A 24,906-nucleotide genomic window follows, 5' to 3' on the forward strand; every position below is an offset into this window, starting at 1 on the left:
GGACGAAATTCGGTAGCGGTAGTTCGAACGTTCGTTTAGTTTTCGGTTCTTATTCGTTTCGTTCGTTCGTTTGCAGCAAAGTGACATTTGAGGGGGAAAAAATATTTTTCTCCTTCTCTAATGTCACTTTGCTCCAACGAACGAAACGAATAAGAAACGAATAAGAACAGAAAACGAAACGAACGTTCGAACTACCGCTACCGAATTTCGGAAATGGAAATTCGGATTCGTTTGCATTTGTTATGTCTGTAATTCGGAATTCGGATACATCCGAATGTCCGAATTTCCGAAAATTCGTCCGAATTTCGATTCGGAACGAAACGAATCGCACATGTCTAATATGTATATATATAAAACACAGAGAGGGGGATTTATCAAAACTGGAGCAGACAAAATCTGGAGCAGCTGTGCACGGCAACCAATCAGCTTCTCTTTTTCATTTTCAAATCTTAACTGAACAAAATGTAGAGAGAAGCTGATTGGTTGCCCTGGGAAACTGCTCCACATTTTGTCTGCTCCAGTTTTGATAGATTTCCCTCAGACTACCACCAGTAGTCTCCCAACCTTGGAAGGCATAATATACACAGCTAAACATCCTAAATGTAACCCCTCTACCCACAACCCCCATGATCTTTAACCTCCTAATTTAATCCCTGACATTATCGATAATGTCAAAACACATTTAGATGAGTTTCTTAGTTTACAAAATACGCAGGGGCATTACTAAAGATATTCAGAATGTACAAACGTTTCCTGGTGACACTATCTGCAAGGAGTTTGCATGTTCTCCCTGTGCTTGCGTGGGTTTCCTTTAGGTACTCCGGTTTCCTCCCATACTCCAAAGACGTGATGGTAGGTTTATTGGCTCCTGTCTGAATTGGCCCTGTATGTATGTATGTATGTATGTATGTATGTATGTGAGTTAGGGACCTTAGATTGTAAAGCACTGCGTAAACTGTCTGCGCTATATAAATACATGTAATAAATATACACACATACATATATAGGTTGAATTTGATGGACCTGTGTATTTATTCAGCCTTACCAACTATGTAACTATGTATGTAACTATTCTGTATGTTTAATATTTGTTTTAAACATACCTGAAGTAGAATAACTGTTGAATACATCCCTACTAATCGGAAGTTTTAACCACTCTGTCATAGGTAAAATCTGGGGTGCTGTATTTGGCAGATGAACAAGGTTAGAACCAGAATATTCAGTGGGAAAACCCTCTTCAAGATCTATTTCACCTTTAAAAAGATAAAGAAATGTATGATTACTGCATAGAATTTACATCTGATTGCTTTTAATAAATGTACATCTTTTTTAACATACCTTCAGTCCTTGTCCCAGAGCCTCCAATACCTTCCCTAATATCACTAGAAAAATGAGGGTCAAACTCTGCAAAAAATAATAATATATAAGTGTGTGTTTCTTGTATAAAGTCAATATATGAACACTGTCTAGTACATAAACCTCAGTGTAGCCCTATTTTAAAGACTATGATTTAAAGATTACTGTCAATGTATCATAGGCAACATTAAGAATCTGCTAGGCTATATACTGTATATATTGTAAGGGGGACAGGCTAAATGGTAAACCATGCACAAGACAATGCCATCTAGGAACAGTTCAAGCAGGTTGGTCCTGAAGTTTGGCTTAGCAAAGCAATAAACAAACACAGTTAAATGCAGGAGGGATCTATACGGCAAGCCCATAGCACAAAACAACACAAGTTTGTGGCTCATCCAAGCCACAAACTTAAAGTAACACAAAACCCTCAGCTTTTTTTCTCCTTATACACATCTACACAATGAGCATTCCCCAAAGCCACATTTATTTATGTTTTAAAATAAAGTCTTACTATTTTAATCCCTTTAGTAAGTCTGTTGTGCTCGCTCCCGTTGCTCTTCTCTCCCCTCACACTTCCTGTCACTTAGTAAGAGCCGTGCATGTTGATTCTGGTCATGTACACATCTTTCTTTGCCTACAACTCCCATGAGCCAGAGAGGAATCATCTCTCACTGCACAAAACTGCCACCTCCCCACTCCTCCTCTTCACTAAACACACTGTGACAGCTTGATTCCTTGTAATCTCCTCTGAAATGCTCTGAATTATCAAACATAATTACAACAGCTTTACAACAAATCTACAACAAACATCAAATGTACAACAATCTACATAGAAAAAAAACTTTATTTCAAATGTAGTAGCTGTATACCCTGACTGTCTGACCAGATTCAGCATGTGAGCTGAGGCTCAGAAGAAAGTATGAGCCTGGAGACAGCTCACATGCTGAATCTCGTCAGAAAGTTTGGGAAAAAAGGCTGTGATCACAAGCAACTCACCCCACACTCCCTCCTTGGTAAGCCAGGCGGAGAGAAATCAAAGAACGTATATTAGTATGGGCAGAGACTGAGGAGAGGCAGAATTACAAGACAAGCCCTCAGCGTGCTGTAGTCCTTCGCATGAACGAGCACAGAGGGTGGCTACTTTTCAGCTCCCATAGGGACCATGGAGAAGAAAAGTAGCCACCCTTTGGCAGGAAGCTGTGGCTGGAGAAAAGTAAAATGGATTTTGGGGCTTTTAGGGCTGAATGACAAAAAAAAGGTACACAGTAATTTATTATTTATATAATAGAAGTTATTTTTATTATTTAATTTCGGAGTTTAGTGTCGCTTTAACTTATGTCAATTCCTAACTAACAGGGTGCCCCCTAGTGGGTTCCCTGAAACAGGTAGCACATGTACCTTACTTTACTGTTCTTTCAGAAATTGGCCTTCTCACTCAACAGAGGCTCTTACTTAGATGAGAGTGCGAGAAAGAGAGCCAGTGAGCCCAAGTCAGCTCGTTCATAAAGTCCTGTGCAGAGGTCACTAATCACTGAGGTGTGGTTAACAAATAAATTGTGAAACTAGGACTGGAGGCTTTATCCCACCACAAATTCTAAAGAGCCTTCAGGCTCTAGGACCAAGACCCAAACTTATTAGAGTCTAGTTCCCTGCGGAGCAATAGGCGGAAGAAGGGACATGACTGATGCAGGTCAGACCTGAACAAGAAGGAGTTAGGTGAGTATTGGATGGAAGGATGTTTTTTCTGTTGGGTTTGAAAAGGGGGGAGGGAGGGGCCAGCTAGCATAGTGATAGGTGGGTTTAGCTTGGGGGGTGGAGTTAGGGGGCCATCTTACTGTACAGTGTGAGGTAGGGAACCATTTTAGGTGGGAGAGAAAAGGAATCAGTCCCACCCACCCTCCCTCCCCGATAGTAAACATAAAAACAACAAGCTGAAATACTAAGGGTTAGTTTCCACAAGTGTGGAATTTGGGGAGGAGGGATACAATTTTTCTAGTTAGGGTTATGGGTATTCCTTTTCTGCATTTAAGGTGGAATTCGTGTTTTGGGAGATATGTCTGACTTAATTTTCTTCTAGGTTGGGCTTAATTGTCCATTGGGCGGGTCCCTGGCGGTGCCATACATCGACGATGAAGAACTGGCTCTCCACAAAGTGAAAAGGGGCGGAGTAGTAGGGAAGTGCCAATGGTGGGGCAACTGGGCTCTATAGCTTGGTAGCCAGTAAGAACTTGGGCAACTGTTGGTGGGTGTACCCACTCGGGCCAGAATATGGGCGGCCGGTGGCTGGTACAGTAAACAATGGGTCATGGTACACCCCCCATAAGTGGTGAGTGGTGTTTTTTGGCACTCGTCAGGGACCGAAGTATTTTGTTCTTGATACATAATATGTTCTGCCATTATTTTAAATGTTTACATCGCTGTGCCCATTCAACCTTCCAATAAATGTTATTACATTACGTTTTTTGAAATTACTGTGTTCACTGTGTTATTTAGGTGGGAGGTGAGTGTTACTTGGCCTTGCAGTCAGTCATGTGGTCCATTTTTAGATTGTAAGCCCTCAGGGGCAGGGCCCTCCTTACCATCTTGTCTTGAATTGTATTGTAACTGTAATGTCTTCCTTATATTGTAAAGCGCTGCGCAAACTGTTGGCGCTATATAAATACTATATAATAATAATAATATACTGTATGTGAGATCTTAATGCTGCTGTGCTATCAATGTGTCCCCTTAATTAATTTATTTGTGGGCCACATCAACACTATGGTTGCCCTCAAAGGGCCTGTAAGACTATATAAATGTGTCTAATCTTTATCATAATTGCCTCTGCATTCGATTATCACTGGTTTTAGTAATAACTTAATACCTAGATCTGAAAGTAGAAGGCTAGGAAATGGCCTGGTGGGCCGGATTTGGCCCCTGGGCCTTGAGTTTGACACATGTGCCTTAATAGATGTTTACTCTGTATAGATTATTTTACTGTAAGACAGTGAGATAGCATACATTAAGACCATTCTCCCCTGTATGCATAATACAATAATGTGACCATTAAAATAACATCCAATTGTTTGCCTAGCAAACCAGAAGTGACATTTTCTGTAGCCTCATACTAAATTTGTGCTTAATATTTATGCTTTTGCAGACATCTGCCATGTTTGTTCAGACTTCCTTTCCTTATCTCCTGTATATTGCTGTGTACCAACTAGGCATGCACCGATACCGGTATTTTGGTACCGAGTACGAGTACCGATAATTTTTTTCCGGTACTCGCCGATACCAATTAACGGAAGTCCCATTCAGGAAGCCAGGTGGCTGTAATGACTCGCCACCTGGCTTCCTGATTAAGCGCGTACGAGTACTTGCCCAAATACTCGGAATCGGCACCGATATCGATACTGGTATCGGTGCATCCCTAGTACCAACCAAGCCACCATATTTTGCTAGACCTTAACAGTCTAGAAGAGAAATTGTAATGCCACCATTACAATTGTAACACACCCATACATACACACATGCAAACATGCGTCGGGTGCACATACGTGCAAAAACGACCATTGCACCCATTACGCCGCACATGTTACATAATCGCAGCGAACGTCGCAGTGAGAGCAATAATTCTAGGGCCATCAATCACTGATAACACTAAACTGATGAGTGGTAAAAGCTTTTAAAGGTGTGCGTATGGTCAATTATGGGTATGGTAGTTGTTTGCGATTTCACAGGTGTGCACAATTTTAAAGCTTGCCATGTTTGGTGTCTATTACCAGACACATAACTAGGGACGTAATTTCTGTTTGTGAGTTTGTCCTTCAGAGTCATGGTGGGACTGTTTTAAAGCTGTGACCATCTAGTTTGTATTGACCAAGACATCTTTAGTTTTGAGCTACTTACTAATGCTAGATAAAGTACCAATTTTCTTTCTATGTGGTATTGTTTTCCTTTCCCTAGTACATGCTAGATTTAACAAAGGTTTTTTGTATTTTTTTTTTGCCATTCCCTGCGTAGAGGACAGGCTTTCTGACTGCATATGGTTTTTAGATTTTGTTGTCATGGTAAAACATAATTGATAACATAAACAATTCCTACAAGAAGTCAAGACAACACATTCTAAAATGCAGAGTACAAAACAAGAATAGGATACTTTGGTATATTTAAGGTGCCAGAACACAAGATTATATCTGGTAAAAATATAATCGTTATAGTATTCCCATGGAAACATGTTACAGCATGGTTTAAAATATTACCAGATATACACCCATATATCTACCCTTGACCTCTCGCCTATGCAGCTTCCATATTCTGTAAAGAGCAAAAAACTTTCCAGAATATGCTGATGACCATAAGTAGGAGGGTAGTTGTTTTGATTCATTCTCCAAAACCAAGTCTGCTTTCTCAAAAAATACAGGAGAAAAAATACACAATATCTACTGATAATATGACAGTAATATTCATATGCAAACATATTTTAAAGGTACAGTTTGACATATGAGAAATAAATACATTCACAAATGGTGCCATGGAATGATAAACCTACATGCCATGGGAAACTGCAGGGGGTAAAAACAAGCTATAAAGCATCAGATGCCACTAAATTCATATAGCTACATAGTATTTGTGGTTGAATAAAGACACAGGTCCATCAAGTCCAAACTTTGTGTGTGTGTGATTGTGCATTTGTATATGTGTACACGAGTCCCTTTTCCATCCTTGTTTTTAAGTGTACCTGTACCCCTGTATGTTGCGGTCTCTAAGGAAGTTATCTAAATGCTTTTTGAATGATTCAATACTCTCAGCTGATACCACTTCTTGTGGCAGCGAGTTCCAGACTTTAACCGATCTCACTGAAAAAAAAGCCCCTATGCCCCTTGTGGTTAAATCTTTTTTTCCACCAGTTTTAGGTGGTGGCCTCTAGTCTTTGTTACAGAGTTTACTGTAAAAGGTTTATTGCTGATGTTGCCGTCACCACTAAACATTTTGTACATCAAAATCATGTCCCCTCCTAATCTCCTCACTTCCAGCGTGAACATGTTTAAGTTTAATAACCTTGTCTCATAGCTTAGGTCCTCTAGCCCCTGAATTAGTTTAGTTGCCCTTCTATGGACTCTCTCCAGCTCAAGAACATCTTTTCTGTGGACTGATGACCAAAACTGGACCACATACTCCAGATGAGGCCGAACCAGTGATATGTAAAGTGGCAAAATTATTGCTTTGTCTCTACAGTATATTCCCTTTTTAATACAAGACAGTACTCGCTTTGTTTGCCGCAGCCTGGCATTGCAAACTATTATTCAATCTGTGGTCTACTATGACCCCCAGATCTTTTTCCATTTCTGACTTCCCTAGTGGAGTACCCAATAATGTGTATTCTTCTTGCCTGCTCTTAACCCCAAAATGCATTAGTTTACATTTTTCAACATTAAACCTCATCTGCTATATGGTTGCCCACTCCCCTATTTTATCCAGGTCCTCCTGTAATGTTATAATGTCTAAGTCCGTGTCTATTACCCTCCCAATTTTAGTATAATCAGCAAACACAGAAACATGACTGTTAATACTTTCCCCGATATCATTAATAAATAGATTAAACATTATGGGGCACACCTTTCTCCACCATAGACCAATCTGAAAAAGTATTTATCAATTGTCAGAGACCTGCTGCTTCTGCGCATGCGCCAAGCCAGGCTTCCCGTAATGGGCCTGCACGCATGCGCGAGCCAAGGATTGTCCGCGGAAAAACACGCCAAAAGGCGCACAGGAAGTGACGCTCTCCAGATCATTTCTTCCCTATTTAAACCCAGACTCCACACCTACTCATTGCTGGATTGTCTCTTCAACCGCCCTGACGTCTCCTGATCCTTGTTTCCAGTACCTTTGCTTATTGACCCGGATTGACTTTGACCTTGTTTGCCTGCAGCCTGCCTTTGACCTCGGAACGTTTGACCATTCTTGCTTGCCTATACCCTTGACCTCGGATTGCTTACTGGACTGCCTACGCCTTCTCCCTTTTGTACCTGCTCTGCCTGCTCGGTGTGACCTCGGCCTGTTGACCTCGGATATCAAGATCTACAAAACTCTGCTACAAAACCAGGGATTGGCCGGCACGGTGTTACCGCCTCTGGCCCTCCTGCCACTGCCAGAGTCCCTAGGACAGGAGCTGCAAGGGAAGCCTCCTCCTACATCCAGTCTCCACACAGGTACGTGATATCAATACTCTCTGGACACATTCCTGTAGCCAGTTCTCTATCCATGTACACACCATTACATCTATGCCCATAGATCTCAGCTTGTGTACTAAGCGTTTATGTGGTACCGTGTCAAAAGTTATGGCAAAATCCAGATATACCACATCCACCGGGCTTCCCTCTATACAGATCTATACTCACCTCTTCGTAGAATGTCAGTAGGTTGGTCTGACAAGAACGATTCCCTCCTAAATCCATGCTGATTATCACTTATTATACCATTACCGTTGATAAAATCCATTAAATAGTCCTTTATCATCCCCTCAGTTTGCATACTATTGATGTTAGACTGACTGGTCTATAGTTCCCAGGTTGGCATCTTGAACCTTTTTTGAATATTGGTACTACTGTAGCTTTCTGCCAGTCACTTGGTACCTTACCAGTCATTCTGGAGTCCTTGAAGATGAGGAATAATGGTCTCGCTAAAACCTGGTTGTGGTGCAGGTTATCTGTTCCTAATTATGTATTTGTATTAAGGTTTTCAAGGTTTTTTTGTCCCTCCTGAACAGGTTGTACCCCTATACACTGGTTCAGGGCCAGTGCAAGGATTTTGTCTACACAGGCGAATGTGCATTTTTGCGCCCATCCCTTCCCGGTGGGCCTATGCAGCCTTACATCAACACCAGACTTGACCACATTGCTCAGTCTACGCCAAAACCTGGAGGCATTTCCTCGCTAGGAGCAGATCACACGTTAAGTTCATCTTTCTGACCATGTTTCATATTACACCCATATTTAGGGTCTAACATGAAACATGGCCAGATTGCATGCCTCCCCCCTCCCCTCCCCTTACCTGAATGGCGGGGTATTTCTCCCTGCAGGCTGCAGGTTTTTTTTAAAGTTGTGTGGCGGTGTGTGGCTCCGCCCATGCAGCTACGTCAGCCGTCCACAGGAAGGAACTACAAGTCTCATCTGCCATCGTGGCAGAGGGACTTTTAGTTTGAGAGGAATGAGAGAGTTTTAGTCCATTAACTCTGCCTCCTGTCCACGTTACTGCATGTCCGTATCTCAGTACTGGCATAGATGGAAGTAGGGATGCACGGGTCTCCATGCTTTTCATCAAGCACTTGCCAATACCTATTACCAGGGCTTGAAAAATCCACTCGTCCTCTCGTTAAACGGCCAGCCGGGAGCTTTATATTCAAGCAATTGGGCGTTTCTAGAGACGCCCGATCGCTTGTATTAGCAGCAGCTGTCACTGCCGTTGCAGGTCCCGAGAACCGCTGTGCCCGGTGCGGCCGGGACAGGCACGGCTGCTCTGCGACAGGAGATCTCCTTCTGATCTCCTCCTCATTCTCTGAATGCAGGAAGTGATGTATGTTACATCACTTCCGCATTCAGCTGTCACACTCCAGCTTCAGAAGCTGGTGAAGCAGATCTGTGCTTCGTTAGCTTCTGTGGGGGTCCCTAAGTGACATTAGTGGTCTTTGAGAACCCTGATGTCTCCATAAAGAGGACCTGTCATGTAAATTGGCTATCACATAGGGGATTTTTTAGCCCTATATGTGATAACAATAAAGTTAAGTGAAAAAAAGTATAATAAAAAAATTAAAAAAGCATAACGAAAAATACTAAATTTTTTTAAAGTCCCCCACCCCCCACATACACGCGCAAACATGCGTCGGTGTGCCTACGCACAAAATGAGGATTGCGCCTATTGTGCAGCACATGTTACATATCGCCTCAAACGGCAGAGTGTGAGTAATAATTCGTATACGTAGGGAAAACATTTTTTTTTTGAGGCTATAGTCCGGTCATGCTGACTGGTGACATTTTTTAATGACTGGTGAGACATGCTAACATTTTTCAAGCCCTGCCAAATACCAATACTGTTTACAGTCATGTGACAGTTTTTCTACAGCAATACAGATTAATTATTTTGCAGCAATTGTGGAGCAACAGGGCCCAGTCACAACTGCAAATGCTGCCACCCTGGCAGTTCTGCTACTGACTCCAAGCTGTATAGGGACTGCAAATCCCAGCAATACATTATACAGCAATGCAGAATACCACCAGTTATAGAGGACTACAAATCCCAGCAAAACTTTATACAGCAATGCAGATTAATATGAAGCTAGATACTGTGTTGCTGATCTGATGTCTACAGCAGAGTGTCTCGGGAGGGCTGCCCGCAGTCTCAGGAGTGCTGCGCGCGGTCTCGGGAGGGCTGTGCGGTGGTGTGTTGCAATATTGAATTTTTTTTTATTTAGTAGTATAGTTGTATATGCACGATGTATGAATGCTATGTAACACTGTAGAACAGCATATCTCATATCCATAGGATGGGCTGGAGGACTTACTGGGAGCTTCTTCACACACTGCTCATGAGAGGGATCACAGCTACGGACACAGACCGGCCTCAGCTACTTCAAAGTCATTGCAGCACAGAACAGGGGGCGGGGGCACTGGCCGAAGAAACACACCACTGCACTTTTTTAACTCAGCTTGCTTGTCTGCAGGGATAGTGGCACCATTTGTCGCCCCCCCACCGGCGCCCTCAAGCGGCTGCTTGTCCACTTATGCCGGCCCTGCACTGGTTGCCCAGTCATGCGCGCTGTCTAGCCAAGTTTCTGATATTTCCACTATATCGAAGTCCTCTTCGATTAGCATAAGTTCGAGCTCCTCTAATTTGTTTGCTAGACTTCTAGCATTGTGTACATACATTTTAGTCTGGTGCTAGTTTGGGTTTTATTATTACTCATTTTTGGAGCCCAACTACTTTTTTTATTAGACCTTGGTATAGTTGATACATTATTTATTAGATTGATTGGAATCATTAGATTAACTAGATTAACTGGTGTGAGCCCTCTATCCCCTTTTATATTACTGCCCTCAATACTAATCGCCCCTGCATTTATTATATCCATTTTTATTCCCTCCCCCCCATTATCTAGTTTAAAAGCTCCTCCAGTCTTTTAACAATTTTCTCCACCAAAAGTGCTGCGCCTTCCCCATTAAGATGCAGCCCATCTCTGCAGTAGAGCTGGTAGCCAACTGAGAAGTCAGCCCAGTTCTCCAGGAATCCAAAGCTCTCTTTCCGACACTAGCTCCAGAGCTACTTGTTCAGTTCCCTCAACTCTCTCTGTCTCTCTGGAGTGGCTTGTGGCACCGGCAATATCTCAGAGAATACTACCGTGGAGGTCCTTTTCTTCAACCTAGCAGCTAAGTCTCTGAACTCACTTTTTAGGGCACTCCATCTGCCTGCAATTTTGTCATTGGTGCCGATGTGCACCATGACAGCTGGGTCATGCCCAACCCCATCCAGTAACCTGTCCATTCGTTCCATGATATAGTATATTAGTAATCCCTATAAAAAGAAACATATAGAGAAGAAGGGAGTAAGCATAGTGTGAATATAAATATCCCCAGATACTTAGTCTTACCATTGATAACATGTATACTAAGGATATAGCATTAGTCCGCAGAGCAAAGGAGGAGTACATTGCCAGGTTGCCAAAACACAACATATGACCCATGGCCTATGCTGTATACTGCCATAGCTAAGATTAAGCCTGACATCTAGGTATATATCTATCTATCTATCTATATATATAGATAGATAGATATATACACACACAGTATATTGTGGCATGCTTAACATTTTTCTTACCCCTTGTTTTGTTATATGTTCCCTTTTATGGGGAGTAATAATATGTTATATGACATTATTGTATACTAAACATTTCATTCAGCTACCAACACCTATTGTCTATCTTGATCCCTCTTGATCATTTGTATATAAAGGTATTGTTAGACACATAAGCTTACACAAATATGTTATGAGATGGAATGCCACAATTCGATCAACCTACAGTTATGTATGCCTATAGTGGACATTATTGGTTTGATCCGATATATACAGAAGTGGTTGGCTATCTTCCTTGCCAACAGTGGCATATCCATTCTAACATAAGTCTGAGGCAACAAGAGGTTCCTTGTTGTGTTGTTTATCATTACATGATTATTTTGGTCTAAGCATTTATATATGATGACCACCCTGCGTCTACTGATCATCTGCACATTCCGGAAGGTTTATGTCTCTTTACAGAACATAGAAGCTTCATAGGGGAGAGGTCAAGGATAGATACACTATATGGGTTTATATTTTTTCATTGGAATATAAAGTTTAATAAGAAAAACAATACATGCGCTTTCCAAAAAAAGTCAAATGCTGAATTATTTTACAAATTTCTTTGGATTGCTCTTTTCATCCGTGCAATTCTATCCCCATAATGTGTGAAATAATGTATAAAATGTATTTGTAAACTTTCCTGGAGAAGGGTTTTCTGGTCCCCACCTCAGTGTCTGGAGAATTTTTGTCAGCCATTAAATGTTATCTTATACTTCACTGCTGTTGTTAAGAAAATCTTGATCTCTATGTGGAGTTAAGGTCAGTGCTTACCTTTAGAATCAGAATAATCTTCTCTTAATCCTTGCCTACCGTTTGATGATCCTTCCTCTATTAGATTCAGGGGCAGTTCAGGTGATCCACTTGTTGACTCTGTGTTTTCACTGTTATTATGAATGACTTCTTGTAACAAAAGTAATTTAGATAAATCTTCAGTATAATCGTGTTCTGGAGAGACTGGTGTAGACTGAATTTGAGTTGATGCAATTTGCAAGTTTGAGACTTCAAAAGATGTTTCTTTGGTAGAATGAATTGCACCCAATGAACTTGGAGCCCCCATGCTTTCTTTTATCCTGCAAAATGGAACTGTAAAATACAATGATAAATTAATTAATATTTCTACAAATTTTCTTAATAACCTGTGTTCTTGCTGTAAATTAAGCAAACTACTACTACTACTCAATATAGGCGATAATAGCATGTACAACTACTTTATCAAGTTTGGCAACAATTCTAATATTGTGATTATGTAGTGAAATTATAGACAGAGTGTGACGATAATGAGGTTTGAGCCTATGAATATTAAATATATCTAGCTGAACGCAAATGCAGTCTTTCATTTAGTTGTAGGTGACCTGCGTCTGTAATCTGTATAGCGTGGTAGAAAAGTCACTCGCACTCCAATGAGATTTTCAGTCAATGTTCTTTATTGACAAAAGAAATGTCACATCGTATAGCAACGTTTCTGACCCGTATATGTCCCTTCTTCAGGCAAACAAAGTGTAACAATCAAAACCACAGTGCAGGTATACAGTGCTCAGCATAAATGAGTACACCCCTTTGAACAGTAAGCTTTTAATAAGTATCTCAGTGATAATTGACAAGAACAATTTCAAACATTTTTACAAAACCGAGTTTTATAGAACATTTGTTTAGCTCATTACATGAAAGTAAGGATAATAATATCATTTAGATTACAGAATCTTCAGTTTTACTCAAATTAGGTGAAGCAAAAATGAATACACCCCACAACAAAAACTACTACATCTAGTATTTTGTGTGACCTCTGTGATTTGTAAGGACAGTACCAAGTCTTCTAGGCATGGAATGAACAAGTTGGCGACATATTGCAACATCTATCTTTTTCCATTCTTCAAGAACAACCTCTTAAAGAGCCTGGATGCTGGATGGAGAGTGATGCTCAACTTGTCTCTTCAGAATTCCCCATAGGTGTTCGATTGGGTTCAGATCAGGAGACATACTTGGCCACTGAATCACTTTCACCCTGTTCTTCTTCAGAAATAAAACAGTGGCCTTAGATGTGTGCTTTGGATCATTGTCATGTTGGAAAACTGCATGACGAACAAGGGCACGGAGTGATAGTAGCATATTCTGTTTCAATATAGAGCAGTACATCTGTGAATTAATGATACCATCAATGAAATGCAGCTGCCCGACACCAGAAGCACTCATGCAGCCCCACAGAAGGACACTGCCACCACCATGCTTCACTGTAGGCACCATGCATTTTTCTTTGTACTCCTCACCTTTGCGACCCCATATAGTTTTGAAGCCATCCGTTCCAAAACATTTATCTTGGTCTCATCACTCCAGAGTACAGAGTCCCAGTAGTCTTCTTTTTCAGCGTGGGCCCTGGCAAATTGTAGGTGGGCTTTTTTTGTGCATAGGAGAGGCTTCCTTCATGGACGACACCAATGCATGCCATTCCTCTGCAGTGTACGCTGTATTGTGTGACAGGAAACAATCGCCCCAGTTTGGCTTTCTACTTCTTTAGCTAACTGCAGTGAACTGTCAATTTTCTTCAACCCTGATAAGTAAAGCTTTGCTGACCTTCTTGTAGCCTTCACCTTTTTTTGTGTAAAAAAATTATTTTCTTTCTCAGGCCTTGTGCCATTTCTCTTCCATGTGGTGCCATTGACAGCATGTAAAGGGAAGGGGTTTTTGTTGTTAAGTCACGCCCTTTTATAATCAACTTTCTGCTGGACACCTTTTTAATGAATAATTATACTCACCTGTAGTTGAATTCTTGTTAATTTAGGATTTTGTTGTATAAAATTTAGCTTTGCTCCTATGACTTTTATTGGGTAGTATTTTGTTTTGCAACATGGTCTTGTGTGTACAAATTAATAAATTGTGGTTGCAATCAATGGCCCATATTTGTGGGAGTATTTTGTAGTATAGTGTCCCATAGAAAATGTTGATTGTGAAAGAAAAGTAACGGTTTTCTGACAAATCTGTTAAACTGTAATCATTTATGCTGAGCACTGTATATACAGCAGTGAAACACCAAAATCCAATCAGAAACCATTGGAACCTCCCCTTCTGACATTATGGTGATGTCATATTCCCGCCATTATGCACTGAAAATGAATAGAGTACATAAAAAACCTTCTTGGTGTGGGTAAAAAATACCGTAAACCTCTGTGTGTCTGTTGCTTTAAGTGTTCTTAAATGACCACCATGATGCTGCTGCTAGCACCGTGCTCTCTTAATTGGTTGTCAGGTGGCTGGCTCTGCCCCCACACATGTTGTGTGGAACAGGCTGTTATCCAGCAGCATAGCAACAGTAAACAGTTCAGGCATTGCTGCTAATCATTGCTGTGCCTTCCTGTTAGAGTGGACAGTGTCTTGTGTGCTCAATCAAAAGCAGACATTTACAAAACCAACATAATGTTATCCCAATGTAACGAAACCATTAAAACAGCGTCACATGGTGATTAATGTATTAGGGTGTTATCACACGTGCATACAGAGGCAAACCCCTGAAGGGAGCCCAGTAGTGAACTTATCTACACAAGTCATTACGAAGGATGAGTGTGATCTACTATCTAAGGGCTTATCTTTTTGTCCCAGTAGATGTTTGATGCGTTTAAGTTTGATATTGATTTGTTTAAGTTTGAAAGAACTTAAACATGTTGCCACACCTGCACCCATGACACAACAAAAAGATCTGTCTCCCTTCAGGGTTAGGAGCTGTTCATGCCACCTGGACAATTTCCTACCATTAAAAGCTTACATAGTTACATAGTATTTGAGGTTGAATAAAGACAAAGGTCCATCAAGTTCAACCTATTGCGTGTATGCATGTGATTCTGCATGTGTATGCGTGTGTATCCCTGTGTGATCTTGTTCTTAAGAGTACCTGTACCCCTGAATGTTACGGTCTCTGAGGAAATCGTCCAAATGCTTTTTGAAAGATTCAATACTCTCAACTGAAATCACTGCTTGCGGCAGCGAGTTCCAAACCCTAATCGCTCTAACTGAGAGGAAGCCCCTTGTGCTGAAATCTTTTCTCCACCAATTTTAAGTGGTGACCTCGGTTCTTTGTTATGGAGTTTACCGTAAAACGTTTATTGCAAATGTTGCTATCCCCATTGAACATCTTGTACATTAAAATCATATCCCCCCTTAATCTCCTCACTTCCAGCGTGAACAGGCTTCACCAAGTATTGAATTATGTGAACACAGGAAGGAGGCAATCTAAGAACATGTCTAGAAATTAATGGTGTGCTTTAAGAGAACTAAAAAATGACAACAGCATTATCATCAAGCCGGCCGATAAATCGGGAGCCATAGTAATAATGAATTACATTGACTATAGAACAGGAATGGTATCCGTGTTGATGGATGAGACCAGCTACACCCCGATCAATCATTAATAACACGCTGAGGGGGGGGCTCCCCCTTTCGCTCTTCGGGAGAATCCATTTGATAAAAATGATTCGCTTTGCCAAACTGTTATACCCAATGCAAACTCTTCCTCTCCTACTAAAAAGTATAGACATCAAGCGATTTCAGAGAGCGATGTCACAGTTCATATGGCAGTCTAAGAAGCCGAGGATATCGTTCAAGAAGTTATGGCTCCCGAAGAGCGAGGGGGGGGGACTAATTTTCCGAATATTAAATTGTACAACAAGGCATGTCTCCTTCGACACGCCTTAGATTGGATGTCGGGTAACTCTATGTATTCTAATATCCACATGAAAGTGGAGCTGATAGCGCCATGGGATTTGAGGGCGATCCTTCATTGCAAGATCTCCTTGCTACCCCAGGGCATTCGACAAAACGCTCTCTATAGGGACACCATCATTGTGTGGCGAGATACACGTTAAGCGCTGCAACTTTCCCCATACATGTCGCCAGATTGCCCCATACTGGGGAACCCAATGTTCTTGCAAGGAATGGACTATGCAGCCTTTCATAAATGGAAGGAGAAGGGCTTACAGTGCTGGAAACAGTTATTTCAACCAAGGACTAATCGGTCAAGCTCTTTCTTGGAATTGGTGTCACTGTACCGTATCCCTGCTACTGACTTTTTACACTACTTGCAGCTTAAATCAGCCTGGAACAGTTACAGGGGCACACCTATAGCATTGTTTGCCTCCTCCTTCTTAGATGCTCTTGCTTCGTCCGGCTCATACTCCATTTCGACCATATATCCTAGACTGCAAACACTATTCCTCGCCCCTCTTTCCGGCTCGAACGTGAAGGCTTGGGCAAGGGACTTTGCTAATCCGGACTTTCTGGACAAGATACTCGCAGGGTACGCAAAAACTAGATCGGTTATCACAAATGAAGTTTGGAGGGAGACCCAATTCAAGATCATACACAGGGCCTATGTTCCGTTCTTTCAACCTACGGATGCTCCCTCCAGGGCCTCTTCAGTGTATCCGTTTGTCCGAAATGCGGTCACCACGGACCCAAGCTGCAACACTGTCTATGGAGTTGTCCTTTAATATCCGATTTTTGGAAGCAAACTCTTATGTACATTAACTCCATTCTTTCATGGAAACCGGACCTGGACCCTGCCCTTTGCCTATTTAGTTTCCTGGAGGCAGCGAGAGGGGTGCCGATACACTTGGGCCGAAGGGAAATAGATTGGGCACATATTTGCCTCCTTACCGCGAGAAGATGTATAATGAGACAATGGAACTCCTCAACGGCTCCAAGGAATTGCAACGTCTCTTTTGTGTAGAGCGACTGGACGCGGAGTTGCACAAAGACACCCGTTCTACTCTTTTCTTCTCCAGATGGCGGCATTTCCTTAGCAAATCCTTCTCAGTACAGGAGATTCAACAAATCGTCAAATCATTCCGCTATACTAAATGGTACCTGAAAAACGCGCTGTTGAATGCCTTGGTGGTCATGCGGGTAGATTTGGATTGAAACATTCCTCGTGGGGGAGCGACTTAAGGAAACTTAAATAATAGTGATTTGAGGTACTCTTGGATAGTATCAGACATGCTGTGAATACATGGATCTTTCATGCAATTCGTGAGATGTAAGAGATTTGACCTGCTTCATATCATATACCTGATGTTATGTTTTGTATTGAAGTGAGGATGTTTGTGTAACATGATGAAACTTTAATAAAATATTTTTTTGGGGGAAAAAATAACACGCTGAGGGACCTCACGGCATTCATTGACATAGGGGTGAAGAACAGTTGCATCAACAAAGATGCCAGATTTCCTAATCAATTTAAAAGCACGAATACCAGTAATTTACGGCCTACCAAAAATACACAAGGGCTTTGATCCCCTGAAATTCAGGCCTATCGTGTCCGGTACAGATTCCATCACCCAACCATTAGCAAAAGAATTGGATCATCATTTACAACCACTCGTAAGAAGGTTACCAGCATTTACTAAGGATACTGATGATTATCTCAAAATTCTTACTCAATACCCCACAAACATTCCAAAATGAGGCAGGACTGATAGCCATGGAATTATTTATGATGCAGGACAAACCACAAGAGTGGCCTGTTGAATATACTGTGCAATGCATGTATTTCCTATTGGAACATAGTTTCTTCTTATTTGAACAGAAATTGTACCTGAAGACTAAAGGCACTGCAATCTGGCACTAAGCAGCACCAGCCTTTGCCAATTTTTTTGTAGGATATTTAGAAGAATTGCATATTTCCAAATCAGATATGTATAATACGCATGTTGTCTGTTGGAAAAGATACATAGATTATGTTTTTGATATCTGGAATGGGAGTGTTGATCAGTTTTATGACATTGTGACCCAGTACTCCTAAAATAAAAACCCTGAGTTACAATATCAACTCAATCCCATAACTTGGAATTGGAGAGTGATATGGTAACATTAATGGCACAAATAGGTCTCGTCAAGAGGGGAACATGCGTACCAAAAATAGTTTGTTTATGATACTCAGGGGCTGGACAGGTGACATTTGCCCCCTTGACCCAACTATCATTCATATCTCTGCCAAGTTTGGTCTCAATTTAAAGCTGCCTTCATGACTGACGCATCATAATTTGGGGATTGTCAGACAGTATTGGATATGAATACTCAATTATCCTCTTAGTTATGAATTTTACAGTTTGGGAGGAGCAGACATTGTAAAGGCTCATCCCTCCGGCTCCTAGGGGCCAGCTCCGTGACACTCCCTAGAGGGCTGCCAAAAAGATGCTGCGAGGCAGCTAAAGGAGGCTCTGTAACATCAAAGGAACTCCTGCAACATAAAGAAGTTCCTAACATTCCAGAAGAGTTCCCCTGTACTATCTGGAAATCATTTGTGCCTTGCTTGGAGAAAAGCCATTCAGACCCCTCTTTTGTTTATTGAACTCTGGACTCTGTCAGAACTGATAAACTAAGGACTGTTAATTATTCTCTTTTTATTCTTTTCATTCACTTTGATTTTACTGTTGTTATATAGTTTATAATTATGCTACTTGTATATGGCGGCCACCGTACTTGCGCATTATGTGCAGTTGCTGCTTCCTGTTTAGTAGTGATATAAAGTAATTGTGTGTTAATGTCCCTCTCTTTAAAGAAGAACTCCAGGAATAGTACTATGTTTCCCCAGTTATGAATAAACAGGCTGTGATATACATCACTTCCTGTTCATTCACGAATTTATGAATGGCGTTCTCAGTGTAATGACAGATCAGTGTCCCTGGTTACCTCGTAACCAGGGGACGCTGATCTGTCTCTGCATGCACGTGGCTGGAGCCAGCCGTGAGATGACGGCATATGCCTTCGGCTCGACTGAGCCACTCGGCCAACTTCGGGAGCTGTACGGAGTATAGTGAATAGCCTGTACAGCAGCCCGACGGTTCTCCTGAACCGAAGGGGTGCTGGGGCCGAAGCTAGCCGAAGCTACGGCTAGATCCTTCAGCATCATTGTGAATAACCCCCATAGTACTATGTGTCCCCAGTTATGAATGAACAGGCTGTGATTTACATCACTTCCTGTTCATTCATGAATTTCTGAATGGGGAGTAGCGCTCACTATGGAAGCTTCTCCCCATTCATAAACTGCTTGATAGTAAATATTTTATGATCAGCAGTTTCTGAATGGAATGGGAAGCCTCTGTACTGAGTGCTTCCCATTCATTGAGTGCTGGGGCTGCAGAAAAAGAAATTGAGGACTCTGTGTCCTCAATTTCTTTTTCTATTTCAAAAGGGAAATGTCAGGGGTCTGTTTAGACCCCAGATATTTCACCATAGCCCCCCAACAGTAAAAATTAAATACATAAATAATTAAAAAATAAATGAAAAATGTAAAAAAAAACTATTTTTAACATAATTTGCTTATTTACAGTTTTTGCGTACCTTCATTTTTTTACCTTTTTGCAAAAAGGGCAATTTCAAATTTGCAAATTTTTGTTATTTATTAACTCAATATAGTTTTATCTTTTAGATCTAGTCAGAAAATATTTATTTTTGTGCACTAATACTGATTTTAGTGTGCTTTATCAATTGAATTGTGTATTTTTATCGGTTTAATATTAATTTGAGAAACATTCGCGCAATTATCGTAGGGCCTACAAATTTAGTAGCACCATCTTTTTATTCTACCGGGCCTGCGCTTTCAGAAAATATATTTGGGGGGGTCTGGTTTGGGGGGTCTTTTACAAACGCTAGCAACGCAGCAGTTGAAAATCAAATCAATGGGAAAAATTGCAAAAATGGCGTGGCCAGCTGATTTGCAAAATGTTCCAGAGGGCTTGGCAGCGAAAGGGTTAAAAGGACAATCTTAAAATCGTTAGGCATATCTTTACGGTCTAAACATAAAAATAGTATCAAATGAAATAAATGTAAACATTTTTTTTTTTTTAAAAGGGAGGTTTAGAGGTGCCCAATTTTCAGAATTATTACAGAGCAGCTCAAATAGCCCCCCTTGTCCTCTAAATCAGATTTACCCCTATGGGTCTCCATAGATATAGTAGATACCTATCCCACTCTGGTGACCCCCCGACATAGGTCCTGCCATATGACACACATTAAAAGTATGGGACTCGAAGAAATATGCGGGTCGCCTGATTTCGCCACATCTCCCCCTCCTGTTGCTCACCCATTGCCCTCTCTTCCATCGTGGTATGGTTCACCCACATGGGTTTTCTTGGTGGAAGGCGATTGGTATACGGGATGCATTCTCCATGCTCACACCCCAGGGGATTCGTAACTTTGCTCAACTCAAAGATTCCTTACAAATACTGAAAGCTGAACTATTCCACTACCTCCAAATCTGCATCTTTATACAATCACTAAGTCATTCAGCTACTCCACCCTACTCTATTACCCCCACACTCCTGACCTGATAGCCCTACTCCAATCCTTGCTACCCACACAACTCTTACAGACCACTATGCTCTACCTAACCAATTGGAAATAGGCTCTTCTATATCAGATGCTGACTGGTGGGCAATCTAGAAGAACATAAACTCTTGTTCCCGAAATGTTGTAACACAGGAAAACTAGTATTTTGGTAGTACTATACTCCGGCCCGCATCCACAAAATCTTCCCCTCTCAATCTCCTCAATGCTTTCATGGCTGTGGACAGTTGGGCACTATGAAGCATATTTGGTGGGACTGTGCCAAGGCTAAAGGTATGTGGATCCAAATTTATGCTTTAATCAACACTGTATTTAGATGCAATCTACACAAAGACCTGTGGGAAGCGCTTTTACATAAGCCTATAATGGGTGTACGTAAACATCAACAGTGCTTAATATCCCACATATTCGTGGCCACCAAACAAACCATAGCTAGATCCTTAAAATCCCCTGTGCTTAGCTATGTGGAAGGTAAAAATCATATCACAGGCACAATTGCTATGCCAAATTCGAGTGGATTTTGGGAACTTGGATCGCCTACGCTAGTCCGCAAAATTTTGACCCACCCCAGCTATGGATTTGTTCGGTCCCCATGGAGGAGGGTGGGAGGTGCCCACCTGAGCTACGAGAGTTTGTATCTGCTCTATAGTTCTCCTCCTCTCCCTGATCCCCAAGACATAACAGCTCTATATACCGCCCACACCCCCCTGTGTAACACCATACCCCCTTTTCCACCCTATTCCCCTCCGTATAGTGTTTTACTTCTGGGCTCAGTTCCCCAGTTGTTTCTTCCTAGATGATTTAATTCAACTTAACTCCATAACATCATCCGACGGCTTTATGTGTGCACAACCTAATGACGGCTTTATGTGTGCACAACCTAATGACGGCTTTATGTGTGCACAACTCTCTGCCTTTGATGTATACTCCTGGCTGCTGCGTCAGCACAACTACATATGCTTGCTTCCTGCTCTGTTGTAATGTCTATCTAAAAACAATCAAAACTTTTGTGGGAAAAACATTTTTGGTTGTTTTTTTTAAAACTTTACTTTAATTGCTATCACATAGGGGGGCTTAAAGCCCCCCATATGATAGCAGATGGTGATGACACGTACTCTTTGAGGTGCTGCTGAGGGTCCAAAAGACCCCTAGTATCGCCTTTACACTTGAAATAAGCTATTGAAGTGCAGGTCGTGGGGCTCGCTTACTGGCCCAGAGAAGCGGTCTGGCGACAGCTGAGTTGCCAGAATTGCCTCTATTGTAAAGCCGACAGTCGGCTTTACAAGTGTAAACAGAGTGCCAGTGACGTACTATGGACTAAGGAGTTAAAGCTGACAGTCACCGCTCTCTGCAGGAAGAAGACTGTGAGCTGAGCGATCAGTGGTTACCTGATCGCTCAGTTTTCGGTCTATAGAGCCAGTGTGCGACAGCTGTTGTGTCACATGCCAGCTCTAAGTATTGGGAAGAGTATATTTTACTCTCCTAATACTTCTCCTTTAAACAAGTGCCAAGTACAATGATTTTGAGTGCCAGTGTCCTTTAGGGTACGTTCAGACCAGATGCAATGCGTTCCGGTCCGATTCTGGCCGGAACGCACTGCATCGCATAGTGCTTGCAGCATTTTGATCGCACCGGAACGCAGGCACAATGTGTCTTGCGATCTTGTGCGGCCAGAGGGCGTGGCTACATTGCCATTCACTTGAATGGCCCGCCACGCCCCTTCCTGCCCCATAAAAGTGTGCCGTCCGCAATACGATGCAGTGCGTACCGGCCAGAATCGGACCAGAATGCACTGCACCTGGTGTGAACGGTACGTCCCTTTAGGGATACTGACTGCCCTAAAGTGAACATCTACCTATAGTTTTATGAAATTCATTCCCATCATAAAAATATGGAACAAGAAGCATTTCAAATGGGAGAGTTGCATTAAAAATGACCAGATAAAATGTTACAGCAATAATTCAGAAGGTATACGCTTTAAAAAGTAACTGGATTTCTCTTTAGCTGAGGCGAATATCATACAGACAATAGCTTACCTTCAGTAGTGCTGTCCTCAGTTGCATTAATCCAAAAAAGTTCCCATTGAAATGTCAAGTTGCCTGTTTCACTGCAATCTGTACAAACAGTCTGCACAGAAAACGGTTTGTTCCAGTTGACTGAACTACCTGTGCATTCAACACAAGTCATTTTAAGTGACCTAGAATTGGTAACAAAATAAATTGTATTTAGCCAGAACAACTAATAATTAATAATAGCTAAACAATATGAGAGAAAACTGTATATAATATGACAGAAAGGGATTATGAAAAAGAATGAACAAAATTGGTTTGCTGGCTCGATCAATAAAAACTGTACAATAATATGCAATGTGCGGAGTAAGTCACCCATAATAACCAACCAGCAATCTGGTCAGTGCATCAGATAAACTTTACAATAAACTACAGAAAAATGTCCACTTCTCATTCTTATAAATATTAGCTAGTCTTTGCTAGAATAAGCATATTTGCGTTAAATTCAGGAATTGAATTTTGTTGGTGGACACTTATCTGCATTTTAGAACAGGTATATACATTTTTATTGTTTATAAATGGGTTGTTAAAAAGCATCTAGTTAGAAAAATATGGAGGTTCCTTTTGCTGACCATCTCTGAAAGCTAGTTGCTGGATGTCTTTGGTTTAAGTACTTTTTGAGTCACAGGCCTGAAACACACATCCCATCATTGAAATCAGAATGACAAACATAATCCTGGTTTGCTTACTACTTGTTCTAGAGTCATAATTCAGAAAATACTGAAGCCAGTAAACCAGCTATACAGCCAGGCAACTAGCATTTTCAGAAGATGTCAACAATACCAACACACATATCTATCTAAGGACACATTTAAGGCCTCATTGGCACAAGGCTTTTATGTTCAGCCAGACCCTGTAGCTTTTATTTACACATGTGATACAAACCTCAAGTATGTGTTTGGACTGATGGATAAAAAAATTTCAGCACTTGAAGATTTGCGATCTCCACTGGATACAATTAAACTAAATTGAAACTGGTCACACTTATCATTGAGTAAAGCAGTTGGAAATGTTATAACGGCATCATTTCTCTGTAGTGGGTTCAAGCCATCTAAATTGAAGCATGAGTGCTGTTGTTTTGTCAATGGAATACAATTCCAAAAGAACCTGAAAAAAAAAAAAACTATTAAAAAGTTGACAGTTACCAGTTGCTACTTAATAAAGTCTGCCTTCATACAAATGTATAAGGTATATGTCACCAGGACAAATAGAGTGAATTACCCTAACAGGGACACAGACAACAATAAAAACCTGACGTGTTCCAATCCCTCTCCACTCTATCCAAAACAGAAAAAAGTTTTGGCTTTGGTTGGATTTTAAGTAATATTTTCTACTGGACTTTATGTCCAATCTACCATTGTCAATAGTCCTGTAAGCAGATTACCACACAACTCCCCGGCCTTTCCTCCCATGCACCCCCCAAATCACCCTTACCCATCTATTCACTATGTTGTTGTTTTTTAAAGTTCTGAAGCTGCTTTGTCCATGTGCCTCATCCATGCCTTTTCCAGGTGGGGGTAATATTTTTCCTGTACTGCACTCTGTGCCCATGCTAACTAGTACCTTGGGCAGCCAATAGAAAGTGTTCACATCATCCAGGCAGCAATGTGAACACCTGGAGAAGAACCCTCCTCTTTTGCACTGAAGAAGGTAAAATACTCTAGACCTAGCACTAGCACATCACATGACCACAGATTAAGTTAGGTTTTGTTTTTTTTTTTTACAAATAACATAGAGATTAGTTCTAGAGTGGAAAGAAGTGTAGGGGTTAATGCCTGGAGAGGACCTTTTTTTTTAATAAATTATTTGTATGAAAATTTTTCAGCAAATATACAAGACAAAAAAACCCAATAAAAGTTAGAAAATACAAAAAAGAAACACAGTTGTAGAATGTATCGTTCTCACACGTAAGACAATAATAAACAATCATCTAACATAAGACCATGTACAGACCAAGTATACTAAAAAGCAACAAGTAAGGCATACCCAAAAACCTGCCAGCAATACAGGAATTAACATGTTAACAGGTTAGAGAGAACAAAACGTCAGATATACGACAAGAAAATAATATTGATATGCAGGTAGCAAGAAACACAAAAAAGTAAGGAAAGAAGGAGGAAGAGGAGAAGAAAAAAGGAGTAAGGAGGATGGAGAGGAGCTTTTATGTCAGATAAAAAGACATACCAGCAGCAAAGTTTTGGTAGACAGCTTTGAAACTGGAGCAAGCTGTGAAAATCAAACTGAGAACAAGGAATGAAGCAAATTCCATATAGATAATGTA

The 24,906-nt window shown here is 41.2% G+C and overlaps 1 protein-coding gene across 1 annotated transcript; it reads right to left on the reverse strand.

Moving 5' to 3' along the window:
- Positions 1 to 633: 633 nt before the first annotated feature.
- LOC108797080 (polycystic kidney disease protein 1-like 1) lies at positions 634 to 23,701 on the reverse strand. Its single transcript, XM_018568646.1, has 6 exons — positions 23,519 to 23,701; positions 22,593 to 22,761; positions 11,998 to 12,309; positions 1,339 to 1,404; positions 1,104 to 1,253; positions 634 to 653 (listed from the first exon to the last, which is right to left on the reverse strand). The coding sequence occupies exons 2-6, from the start codon at positions 22,741 to 22,743 to the stop codon at positions 634 to 636; spliced, it is 699 nt and encodes a 232-aa protein (XP_018424148.1). The 5' UTR covers positions 22,744 to 22,761; positions 23,519 to 23,701.
- Between the last annotated feature and the right edge of the window lie 1,205 nt (positions 23,702 to 24,906).

The sequence above is a fragment of the Nanorana parkeri genome, unplaced genomic scaffold (assembly GCF_000935625.1).
Source record: "Nanorana parkeri isolate BGI_ZX_2015 unplaced genomic scaffold, ASM93562v1 scaffold1223, whole genome shotgun sequence".
Classification (NCBI taxonomy): domain Eukaryota; kingdom Metazoa; phylum Chordata; class Amphibia; order Anura; family Dicroglossidae; genus Nanorana; species Nanorana parkeri.

Coding starts and splice junctions, on each gene's coding strand:
- LOC108797080 (XM_018568646.1), bottom strand. CDS start 22,743: ATGACTTGTGTTGAATGCACAGGTAGTTCAGTCAACTGGAACAAACCG. Junction 1,405..11,997: donor AGATTATTCTGATTCTAAAG/GTAAGCACTGAC, acceptor TATTTTTTGCAG/AGTTTGACCCTCATTTTTCT. Junction 1,254..1,338: donor CTCTGGGACAAGGACTGAAG/GTATGTTAAAAA, acceptor ATCTTTTTAAAG/GTGAAATAGATCTTGAAGAG.